Source organism: Corvus hawaiiensis, chromosome 3, assembly GCF_020740725.1.
Source record: "Corvus hawaiiensis isolate bCorHaw1 chromosome 3, bCorHaw1.pri.cur, whole genome shotgun sequence".
Taxonomy (NCBI): Eukaryota; Metazoa; Chordata; class Aves; order Passeriformes; family Corvidae; genus Corvus; species Corvus hawaiiensis.
Genome location: NC_063215.1, coordinates 42,233,883 through 42,246,347, shown reverse-complemented (window position 1 = coordinate 42,246,347; position 12,465 = coordinate 42,233,883). Strand labels below are relative to the sequence as shown.

Sequence of the window (12,465 nt, the reverse complement as noted above, 5' to 3'; positions counted from 1 at the left end):
TTGCAAAGTGTTTAGCATATGGCTTCAGATTGTACCCACAGTACACTCTTCCGTCATGATAAAGAGTTTTACTCACCTCTGACTGAGAAAGTTACCTTCTGAGCAACATGGAGAAGGAGTATAAACAGAAAAAACCTCCCCCTAGTACAAGTTGTAGAGCCTATGTGCCCACTGGGGGTACTGTGTTTTGCATATCTTTAAGAGAATCTGCTTTGTAGCGAAATTATCAGGGGCACATTGCCCTGTTCAGACACCAAAAGTTTCCAAGTGGTGTAGTGAATTAAGTCTTTCAGAAACACTTATGTGCTCCTGACCACCCACTTCCATGTGTTTCTTATGCAATGACCTGGTGTCTGCCCACAAAGTGGGCAAAGACCTCCTTACTGCACCAGAGGCTCCTCAGAGAATAGTTTGGCTCTGTTAAGCCTGTGGATAGTCTATTACTTCTGTTGCCTCTCTGACAGCAGTGAAGGCTTGTTGCCACGTTTCTTTAGTGTTTGAATTCACATTTTAATTCAGTTTGACATCTTAATGTTTTGGGGTTTTTTTTAAATACCATGTGAAGGTGGAAAAGGAGTTTGTTCTGTTCCCTGAGTGCTTACCAATATTCCTGAGTTAGGTGGATTTGTAGTCAAAGTTTTCCAGTGAGACTGCATGCTGGGTTCAGATAAATCCTCTCTAGGGGATAGCCAGTTGAAATATCTGCAAAATGAATAATCTGAAAAAAAATCTTACTTTCTTCCTTCAGAGAAATACTTGGTAGGATGAAAAAAAGGTTGTCCTCTGCTGTAAACAAGTCAGTACAAGGTGATAAAATATATGTGAGGGACCTACCCTGCTTTTTTGGCAACAGCCAGGAAACTGTTCATTTTTTTGTCTGAATATAGTAACCACTACAGTCTATGGTTAAAAGAAAGAGCTGTCAAGTAGAACCACATCGTGTCATCTGGAGGTAGATATGCCAGGTGTTCCCATGTAAGTGCAGAAGTCTCTGTTGTCTGAACTAAAGAGTGAGACTCTCACTGTGCAGGAGTACCAAGAAAGTCATAAATGTCTGTTTGTGCTCTTACTTTATGCATGTGATACAGGGCCATCCTGTTACTTTAAGCTACATAAATGTGTAGTATGTTTTTGTCCTTTAGTAGAAGTGTGACAACAGGTCTGAAGCTGTAAGAGGCCAGAGGTCAGTACTCAGCTTTGCAAGAGTAACCTTGAACAGTGGGTCTTCTCTGTGATGTGAACGAATGAGAGGTGCTCTCATTATATCCTTTGTCATCTCCCAAGTACAGAAATGTCTGGCTTGTGTATGCATTGTGAAGGGTCTAGAGGTATTGCTGCTAGGTTAGCACTGTGTGCTGTAAAGGAACTTCTTTTGCTTCAACAAAGCTGTGTAAAAGCAATGGTTTTTGCTGTATACAAGCACTTATCTAAGTAAGGGTCAGAGTGTCTTCACTGTAGTCACCAGTGTTGAAGATACTTTACTGGTGTCTCTCTGCAGCTGTTAGAACTTACAAACTTGTCAGAGAAAACTTCTTGTTTCAGTTATAGGTTATTTATCATCATAATAGCTTCAGGGATGGAGGAGTCTAAGCTTCTGAAAGAAATCTTGTTAAGCTGTAAGTGGTGCAAAATACGCATTATATATAGCCTGGATGGTGTTTTAAGGTGATAGGTCCTAGGCTTGCTACCCATCTGTCCTTTAGCATAATTGTTTGGCAATTTCCTTGTTACAGAGTCAGAGAACTCTGTAGGAGATTAAAATTGCTGGTTTTCAAGAGCCCATGTAAAGCATTGTTGGATGTCAGGCTGTGTTTGTGCTGTATAAAACATAGAAAGTAAATTTCTGTTCAAAAAAATCATGAGCTGGTCATATTTGCTGTATCATAAGTTTGGAAGAGGAAGCATGGTGCAAGTGTGTCACTGAGTGCATGACAATGTGCTTCTCTTGAACTTTTAGTTCTGAGCTTGTTTTTACCCACTACATCCTGAACTGGCTGCTTACAAGTATCATTTCCTTCCCAACCCACATCTTTTCCACTGACTGACATGGCATATTTCCACCCTCTGTCAGAATGATCCAGTTATGATCATCTGACAGTTCTGTAGTGACGCAGTACATCAGCCAGTGCTATCAAAAGTTAAGTGGACACCTCTAGACCAGTAGTTAAAAAACTAGTCTTCAAACTGTGATCAGCATTGAGCAATGTGACAAGTCAGGTGGCAACCTGAATTGACAGTGCCAAGAGCTTTTCTTGCACATCACATCAGCTGCTTAGTTCTCTTGCTGTGGGGTTCTCAGCTGCTGTCAAGGGTGAAGAGTAAATCATATTAACCTCGCTCCCCAAAAGTTCCAACTGCCTCTGTCCTGCACAAGAAGAGTAATGAAAAGTAGACACCCTCGTTACCACAAAATTCATGTATTCCTATCTACATTTCAACACCTCCCACACCTTCCTGAGCAACAGAAAACCCAACTGCCCCCTTGCCAGCTGTCAAACTTTTCAGCTTTATCTTGAGAACATCAACACGTAGTTAGTCAATTCAAACATGAAAATGTGTAGTACATTAAAATTTTGAATTTGAGTTGTGTGCAATAGATGGAATAAAATGTAAAGAATAAAAGGCTAGTCTGGCTGGTCTAGGGGAAGAAGGGAAAAAAAGTCAGAATATTTGAGGGAAGAGTGCTAGTTATTTTCAAGGTTGCTACTCTGAAATACTGTTTTGTGTGTAGTAGTATCCCTTGCCCAAGAAATTTGGGTTCTGGCAGTTTTTATAGCTGTTGTGCACAGGTCTCCTAAACTGCTATAGAATTTGAAGACTTGGATATATGATGGATATAAATTAAATTATTTACAGCTAATAAACATAATTGTTCTAGCAAAGAGATCATTACTCAGAGGTGATTTTTGCAATGGTGATGCAAGAGAATTTTTTCAGAGAATTAGCTGAACAACAAAAGTAAATAGCAGATTTTAATGTTTTGGTTATGTATGTATTCTGAGAAATGGCTGATTAGTCCATGGAGGAGAAGTAGTAAATAATAAAGGTCCAAAAGCCTCCAAACTCCAGAAGAAAAATGCACTATATAGATAATTAACTAGCAGGCTACGTTGTCAGTCCTTCAAAAACAAAGGAAAATGTGCTGTATTAAAATTCTGAAATGCTTTTGAATGGGCTTTTAAGATACATACCTTACTAACTGTACATTGTATAAATAAAAGTAAGACTACAGATAATGTTCACTTATCCTGTGGTTTGAATAACCAAACCCCAACTGGATTGCTTTTAGAAGAAGGTATTTCCTAACATAAAATTTTGAGTCTGAGGAGGAAAAAAACCCAGGTGCAATAAAACATGCAATTTAGGATGACCTACTTAGTTGCAAATCTATTAAAAGTCTTAGATGAAATGGTAGGAGAACTATCAAAGTTCAGGTAGGAAGGAACGAAGAACATCCTACACAAAAAATCTGTAGCTAGGCATCTAAATCTAGCATGCTTGTAGAAACACACATTTGGATCTTGAAGCATAAAAGCTGTGATGCATAAATGAGACTGGGTTTAGATGAAGGTGCTGATGTAGTAGCAATTTTAAGGCTTGGTGGAAAAAAAGATAAGTAGCATAATGTGTTGTTCCTAGAGTTGCATTTGGAATGGTAGAGCAGGTCCTTATGGTAGAACAGTGATGCTGTGGTAAAGTTCATGGTCAAATGAAGTGAATAAATAAAGCATATTACAGAATTTCTATGTAAAGCCCTAGGGACTGTTGCATGAACCACCAAACAGTTCTGATGATGGTGATTATATAGTGATAAAGGAGTTAAAAATCACAATGATAATGACAAGCTTTGTCTCTGTGGAGGAGATAAAATTTGGGGACATGATAGCAAAGACTGTCCTTGGGTGATGTTCAGTAAGGTCTTAAAGCAACTAATCTGAGAGCCTGACATAGGATAATTGAAGACCACATTTAGATACCCCCTTGTTTATGCAGAAGAGTACTGGAGACTACTGAAACCATCTGGAGTCTTTCTGAAATTGAATCCCATTCAGAGAATGAAAATAGGAAGATGAACTCTAGAAAGTGAAATGAAATCACAGTAAGGCAGTAAATATGAAGTATTTAGGAGCCATTGGCTAGAGGTGAATGATCCTGTACTTCAGCTAGATGTGTTAGACATCTACAGGAGTGACTGAGCTTGGTAGATAGTCCAGATGTGAAGGCTCACCCCTATACCAGGCTGTTGCAGGAGAACTGTTGTCTGTCCATTAGTGTTCATGGCGGAGGGGATCAAGCAGGCTTCTACATCAGAGCCATTCTTTCCTGGAGATTAGCCTGGAAAGCTGCCTTAAATTGGAATGCCAATACAGAAAGCTTTTGAACAAATCAATACATTGAATAATAATAAATTGTTAGGACTTAATGGTATTTATGTAGTGGTTCTAAATGAGCTCAAATACAGGGCTCTGGAAATCTTATTTCTGGTGTGATCTGTCTCCTAAATCAGCCTCGGTGCTAGAGTAATGCAGGGTTACAAACATGGCACAACCTTCTGTAAAGGGCTTGGGTTAGGAGCTACAAAACAGTAAGATCATCTTTTGCTCTGTGTAAACCAGTGGCAGCCATGAGAAAGTCAGTCAGTGGACATATAGGGGACATTACCATATTTTGAAGGAGAGCTGCATCGCAGCAAGGATGCCTCTCCAGTCATTTAGAATTCCTTGGAGTTCTTGGTGAACATGAGCACTACTCCAATCCATAGAGCACTGGATTTTCAAAAGCTTTAGCCAAGGTTGTGCTGCTTTTGTAACTTAGCTGTCTTCTGGATTTTGAGTGTTTTAGAAACAACAGAGGACAAGAATGTATCATCTCTTCACACTGAAGTTATGTCACTGCTGTGGTCACCAAGGGTCTGCTAATCCAGGCAGAGGGGTGAATAATTCCAGAGGGTAACACACAGGTGTTCAGAGTTGAAAAATCTTAAACTGAAGAATTAACTCTGAAAAACAGCAGCATGATCTTGTGATATTTATTAAACAGGTGATAAAGCAGGAGGAAAGCATGGAATCAAATGCAAATCACATGAGGCAAAATAACATCAGCTAAAATATATAGGGGGCTGGGTTTGTATTAGCTACTGTTATGTAGGAAAGAGATCCTGTGGACAATTTTTGGAAAACATCAGCTCATTGCCCAGCATCATTCTAATGGGAGTAGAGAAGATTAGGGAGACAAGAAATGGAGAAAATGCCGTAAGACTGTATTATAAAATTACTGACTGTGTGCTCAGTGTACTGTATTGTTCTGGTCATCCAGTTTCAAAAGTACTAAATTAGTGCAGAAACAACACAACAAGGGTCATTTTGAGATGCAAGGGAGTCTGGAAAACAGATGGCCTTGAGGGAACAGAAGAGATGTGCATGGGAGTATGAACGATTTAGAAATAGTAAACTGGGAATGATCTCACTGCTTCTTTCCATTGCACCTTAATTATTGCAATTAATAGGCTGGAGTTTTTGGTTTTTCTCTTTTTTTTTTTTTTTTTTTTTGACGTTATGTAGTTAAACTGTGGAACTTGTGAAGGGGCTGTAAGTATGAAGAAATTCAGAATAGTGGTAGAATTCATGAAAGATAACTTTAGAAAACCCTAAAATGATAAATTTTGGCAATTGAGAAGATTCACCAGTGAAAAGCTATCGCTATCCTGGGCTCTCTGCTTCTGTGCCAGAGCGCAGGGTGCAGCGATCTTCTAAAAGCATCTCCTTAGCGAAGCCGCTCAGCAGGATCAGCCACACACTCTCACACACGTGCACGCAGAAATGCACGGACGGCTTCAGTGATAGGGGTCAGCGGCAAAGAGGCAGGAAGGGTCTTTGCGTGGAGTTCCACAGGAACAGTTTATTACTTCTACACTGTGAAGGACTCCAGAGGCAAAGACGAAAACAATGGAAAGCTCAGGTTTAAGTATGGCAGTGGGGCAAGTGCCAGGGACTGATGGAGAAGCTCTGGGGGAGTGGTGAGGGGCAGAGGCCGGTGGGGGGAACCTGGAATGGAGAACTTTCTAGGATATGAAATGTATCATGTAGCAAGGGGGTGGAGGGGCCACGGGCCAACCAGGGAAGCAGAACTGGGGTAGATTAACATAACAATGCATCCTGGGAGAAGCCTTTCTGGTCACCCTAACCTGAGGAGGTTCTTTTGGTACTAGGGACTTGTCCCACCAGCGGACTCTTTATCCCTTGTACCACAGGCTAACCGGCCACCACAAAAAGCTACTTCAAAAACTCTGCTGCTTTTTTTGCAGGGGAGGTAAGGAGGGTGGGGAACATAATTGGCCCTGACATAGACAAGATCCTGAACTAGATGGCTTTTTGGGGTGCTAGTTAGCTGAAGATGGAGCTCTGTGAGTTGGTGTCTGCCAGCAGTTTTCTGCAGTAGTGTTGGATATATAAACTCTCTAGATAAAAGTTGTGGTTTAGTAGCATTTTTTCATGACACAGTATTAACAGCTTGAAACTTTCCACTATTCCTGGTAACTTTACAATTCTGTTTGTTTTGTTTTTGAACAGGAACGAGGATGGTGAGCCCTGCATCTTTAAGAAAATTGCTGGAGTCTTGTAAAGACCTTTCTTTACTCGATGTGTCCTTCTGTTCACAGATTGATAATAGAGTTGTGCTAGAACTGAATGCCAACTTTCCTAATGTGTTCATAAAAAAGAGTTTCACCCAGTGACTCCCTACATATGCTGCTGTGGAACTCGTTTGACAGAGTTGTTTTCCTGTAAATTTGTGCTGATTTTTTAAAGGAGAATATAAATCTGCTGTGAAATAGCGGAAACTATTAATTATCTACACAAATGGGTAAAATACATTTGAATGTATTATGTTTCTTAAAGTTGATATTGTACCTAAGAATTATTTTACTCTGTTAATTGGTGGCACTGCATGTTTTAAATACTAGCCATATGTCTGGCTTTAATGAGAAGCAAATGAATGTCTTCTTAAATGTCCCTTCACAGGGTGTTACACACAGTACACTGTTAATATCCAGGTGAAAGCAGAAGTTCAATATTTAGCAGTAAGGAAAATATGGGTGCTTCCTTTTCATGTGCTCGTGTGTGTGTATATATAAATGTATACATATGTATTTGTATATACATACACAGATATTGTAGCATTCTAGCTTGGCCTACAGCATAAGATTTTATGATCTGGCCTATAATTAGTTATTTGAAAGCCAGTTTAAGTGTGTATAAGAAAGATAGAAAAGGCACTTTGTCTTCTTCGAGTTTTCGCAGTGAGTTGTATCTGTTACACCTTTCTCCCTTCCTTCACCTGAAATAGATGTAGTGGTGTTTTACAGTCCAGCCTAAGCGACACAACAGATAAATGCAAGAACCCGGACCACCTGAACTTGGAGCAGAAATGAAAGATAGAATTAACAGCTGCTTCTTGGTATTGAGATACAAAATTTAAGCCAGGTACTTAATGTTGTAACTGGTAATGTGTAGAAAACTCTGGAGTAGTTTTCTTTTTTAAATTTTTGTCATGGTCAAGACTTGATTTGTGATACATCTGGATGCAGAGTACCATGAAAAGTAGAACTTAGGGTAATGCATTAGCAACTGTCCCTTTCACTGGCATCAAATCTACTGTCAGGTGTAAAAAAAAGCATCTTTGTTCAGTAAAACAGCAATGAAAATATAACGGGCTTGAAACAAGGGCAATATGATTTGATGATTTTATGATCACTAAACCTTAGTACTGGATTTGTTTTGTTTGGAGTTTTTGTTTTGTTTTTCCAAGAGGAGATTAGCTCAAGGTACTATTGCACTTTCTCTTTAAGACTGCTTAGCCTCTGGAGAAAGTAAACTGTGTTGGTGGACAATTTCTGGAAGTTTCTTCCTTTAGCACTTTCTTGGATGAAGCATTTCTCTTTTTTTTTTTTCCCCTCAAATACCACTGCTAGAGTATGTTGCTATGTATAGCTTTGGTTTAGAATTTTACCTTTTTAACCATTGTTGATGAATATGGACCATAAAATATAGGCTGTCATTTGATACTGGTTCTGTTATTCCTGTACTGATGGCACTTATTACCTACTGGGATGAGAAGAAAAAGACTTTGTCTGCAAGAAGTACAGTGTTGTTCTGAAGATCGGTGACAAAGAACACTTCAGTTCATGCAGTAAATAACGAACTGCTACTAGAGGACTGCTGCAAATCGTTAAAAATCTGACAATCTCTGTGACTCCTGAATGACTGCTTTGAACTTTTTGTGCTGGTGCCAATACTTTATAAACCATGTCACGAAACAGCTACAAAACATTTACCGGATTTTATTGAAAGACCCAGTTCTTCAGATTTTTAAAATTTGCTGAATCTCTGGGGAATTCCAGATCCAAAGAAGGGCATGCACAGTTGGCTTTTTGATTTTTTCCTCCACACAGATGGCACTATGGGATTTCCAACTAGATTATGCCATTCCATTTTTTTCTTAAGAAATCTGGGCATTGTCAGAGAACTTAAGATTGATTTACTTTTTTTTTTCCACACTGAAAGATGTCAGCTTTGGTATGATTCTCTGTGAGACCTCATGTCTCTCAATCAGTTTGGGGTTTGTTTATTTTTCTGGGAACTTCTAACTTTTTTAGTCTATATTTTTCATTGTAATTGAGTATTAAACATTATTATTCTAGTTACAGGAGAACACAGGTTCAGATAATGGCAGTTTACAAAGAACAGAATTTCAAAACAAATGTTTTTGTTGTAAAATTTCACTTCTCAGGGGTTGTTCTGTGTTTATGTCCTTTTTTTTCTGTAGAGATCCTTTGTGTTTGTTTTTCACTGTAAATAGAATGGGATGTGGATGAAGTGATAGCCATTGTGCCTTCAAACTGGTAAACTTGGTAGATAATAGAGTTTAACTTCTCATCAGTGAATCAAATGAGTGTTTTTGTAATCATGTACATGTAATGAATTTCATTCTCTGTTGCTTTTTAGGTAGCGTAAAGAAGGTTTAAATTGAAATTTTTTTCGTACTGAATGTTTTTTCTTTCTTATATTGCATCTTCTGTTTGAAATTGGTTTTTTCAGGAATTCTCTTGTTATTTGGAAGATAAATTGAAGTTGACTTTTTATTTGGATTGTTTAAAACGTAGCTATTGCCAATATATAATTAACTCAAAGAGCTGAGAAATGATTGGGAATGGCTTCCATCTGTAGTTGTAGACTTCAACTTTCAGTCAGAGAAGTAAGAAGCTCTTTTAGCTATGGCCTTATAAGTCCAAGAAGTCTTCCAGCAAAATGAATTTAGACCAGACTTGACATTTGTAATACTTGTAGGATAAAGAAAACAACCTGCTTTTAGACCTTCCTTATACATCACAAAGAAACAAGAGTAGGTCGCTGTCTCTTTAGCTCCACTATCTTCTACTTAAGTGTGTCTATTTATACATATGTATGCATAAATTATATATATACACACATATCTTCGTGTGTATGTATGAATCTTTTTGGATGTGTGTACAAACTTAAATGTGTACGAATCTTTAAGTTTTTCATGTAGGAATTACTTTTGTGAAGTGAGTGTAATAGCAAAAGATGTTTCATAGCAGTTCTGCTTTCAGCTGTTGCTTTACTGTACCTGGAGCCTGAGTTCCTCTCCAGCCATGCAGCAGGAAAAGCCTGGACAGGAGATGTGCTGGGTTTCCAATGTTGCTTTGCCAAAGTGCCTTTTGGTTTGTCTACTCCTGAAAGGTGTTACAGGGTACGAAGAGCGAATGCCAAGTCCGATAACTACTGTGGATTGTCTCCTTGCAAAGCAGTTGTGTAGAGGGAAACATATTCTAATTTCATGTAATCCAAAATTAATTATGTCAATTCCTCCATTGGAGGAATTTAATTACTCTTGAATTGGGTTGTTATTTTCATCACTAGACTGTCCCTCAGTCATGTTATCTAAATTCTGCTGTTAAGGATATTCCTTTTTTTAATCCTGTTGTTTGATTATCTGTCTTTCTGAAGCTTTGAAAAATATGTGCTTTGGCAACAAATGTTAAAAACCCATGGCTAACGTGTCCGCAAAAAGAGGTTTGCTCCAAACTGCTCCTGTTTGTAAACTAAAGGGGGGCTTCCATACCCTCTTGTATGAAATTGATCTGGGATGGCCTATAGGTAAAGATATAGTTCCTTGGGTAGTTTTAAAAACTAGTATGATAACTTTACCATTTAAAGCATCTTCTCAGCTCTTCGAGGCTTTAATTCAGTAGTGTACTTACTTGTATTCGTAATTTTGAGCTGTCTGGCTACATAGCTCTATGGAAATGGATGGGGTTTCTGCTCTTTAAATGATATACCTGATTAAGTCCATTAGTGAGCATGACTTATATAGAACAGTTTTGCATAGGAGTTTGGACCTTATAAATCCCCCATGTACTTGGAGGTTCAAGTTTCACACAAAAACGCCCAAACAAACAACAAAACCTACCAAACCCCTTGTATTTCCTTAGAGCTCTTATGCTAAGTTTTCCGGATACAAGATGTGCAGTAATCGTGGTACACAATGAGTAGAATTCATCTCACTGAATGTTAGTTCTCTGAAAGTTAGACATCTACTTCAAGGGAGGAATCTGGGCACCTCTAGGGAGTTATTAATCTCCTAAGACAGACATTTAAGGAAAGTAGAATGAATCATGTTCTAGAGAACCTCTCTGGAGACTCTGGAAGCTGTGATTTAGCTCAGGTTAGATACAAAACTGAGATTAATTCCATCCAGTGCTGTACTACCTGTCTTGAAAAATAAGACTCAAACAACATCCATCCTTAAACCTTAAACCCCTCCAAATTCCATCAAGAGAGAAGCAAATAAAATAATTCTGAAAACTTGAGAAGTTTTCTTAATGCCAGGATCTGCTTCTGCCCCTTGCCAATGCCTTTGGTATGTAATTTGTTTTATTTTGTTAGTTTGTTTGGTTTTTGGTTTTGGGCTTTTTTGGAAATGCATCCCTTTTCTCTGTTCCAAAATGTTGTGTACCTAACTGGCTGTATGTATAGTTCTGTAAATGCATGAAATGAACAGACAAACGTAATTAATGTATTGCCACTATTTTGATAATTTTTCATATTGCTATAATTAAGACTGAGTAGTTTAACTGCTCTACTTCATCAGAAGTGTCACCCACTGTGCATTTGCAAAAATTGTGTGCTGGGTCCTGGTTCTTACTGTGTGTACTTATTGCATCTTATGGGATATATTTCCCATGTCACATCTGCAGGACTGCTAAATTTACAAAAACTAGATAAAATGTAGCATTTTGTTATGAGGACTATGGGAGTGACTTTATCTATATGATTTACATGTTCATTACTGCTCTTTTACAATGATTCTGTAAGTTGTCGCTTTTGAAATTGCTAGACTAAAAATTCCTGGTTTAATGCATCTGCACATGCTGTGTCAGATGCAGTCAACATTTTTTCCCAGATGAAGGCATTAGTCCTTCACTGAGATGATGATTTCTGTGATTTTTAGATTTCTGACTTGATAATGAAATGCAAGAAGGTGCTCTTTGTTAAATGTTACCAGGCACAGGACAAGTTGTGGTAACTGACATTTGGAAGGGCTGAGAAATGAATGTTGCATGTTACAGATCCTCATGAGCTTCAGAGAAGGGCATCAGCAGGAGGAGTCTCTTTAAGAAGATTCAGCCTCTGTAATAGGAGGCAGTGGTGAGATTTTCCTTTTCAGCTAATGGAGTAAATACTGTTACTTTTGTTTGAGTTACATAGCTCTGGTTTCTCCTTGTCTTGTTTTCATTTAAGGATGGTAAATGGTGCAGTTAGGACAGACGTCCTAAATTGAAGGGGATCCATTGTGAGGAATGAAATTTTGCTCTTGCGTGTTTTGTTCACCTTTTCTAAAAATAAAAAAAAATAAAAATACCTTCAACTATTTGAAAATGCATTTTTCCTTGGATTCTGAAGAAATGCAAATGTCAAGAAGGTTGAGAACAGAAAAAAAGGGGTACTTATCCAGCTTTATCTGGAAACTCATAGAAGGGTAGCCAGAGCTACTTATAGATGTGAGGAAAGTAAGTGCCTTGCTCTAGATCAGCTGTTATCTTTCCCAGAAACATAGCTTTCCACATACTATCACATGCTCATACTTCTAAATCAAGAGTTACCATTTAGATGCTCTTAATACTGACCTTTTGCACACGTTTGTGCAGTAAGTCATGACGTCTCTTTGTTTCATTTTTATCAACTACATAAAAATATTTTTTCTTTGCCTACCACTGTGAAGCCATGTTTTTTGTTATTTAATGTAACTATTTCATGCATGTACACACAGGTGCATGTAAGACTTAATTGCTCAGGTCTTTTGCAAGTGGTCCTTTTCTGAGGACAAATAAACTGCAGTTTGGGAGTAAAAATGGTAAAGTTTCTGGAGAAGGTTCAAGAGAAGTGT

General features: G+C 38.3%; 1 protein-coding gene across 1 annotated transcript in view; it reads left to right on the top strand.

Moving 5' to 3' along the window:
- Positions 1–11,946, top strand: part of FBXL4 (F-box and leucine rich repeat protein 4) — a 61,622-nt gene extending 49,676 nt beyond the window's left edge. The window contains exon 9 of the mRNA XM_048296892.1: positions 6,570–11,946. Coding sequence (XP_048152849.1) covers positions 6,570–6,733 — 164 coding nt within the window. The 3' untranslated portion in view covers positions 6,734–11,946. The remainder of the gene's footprint in view (positions 1–6,569) is intronic.
- The last annotated feature ends 519 nt before the right edge of the window (positions 11,947–12,465 follow it).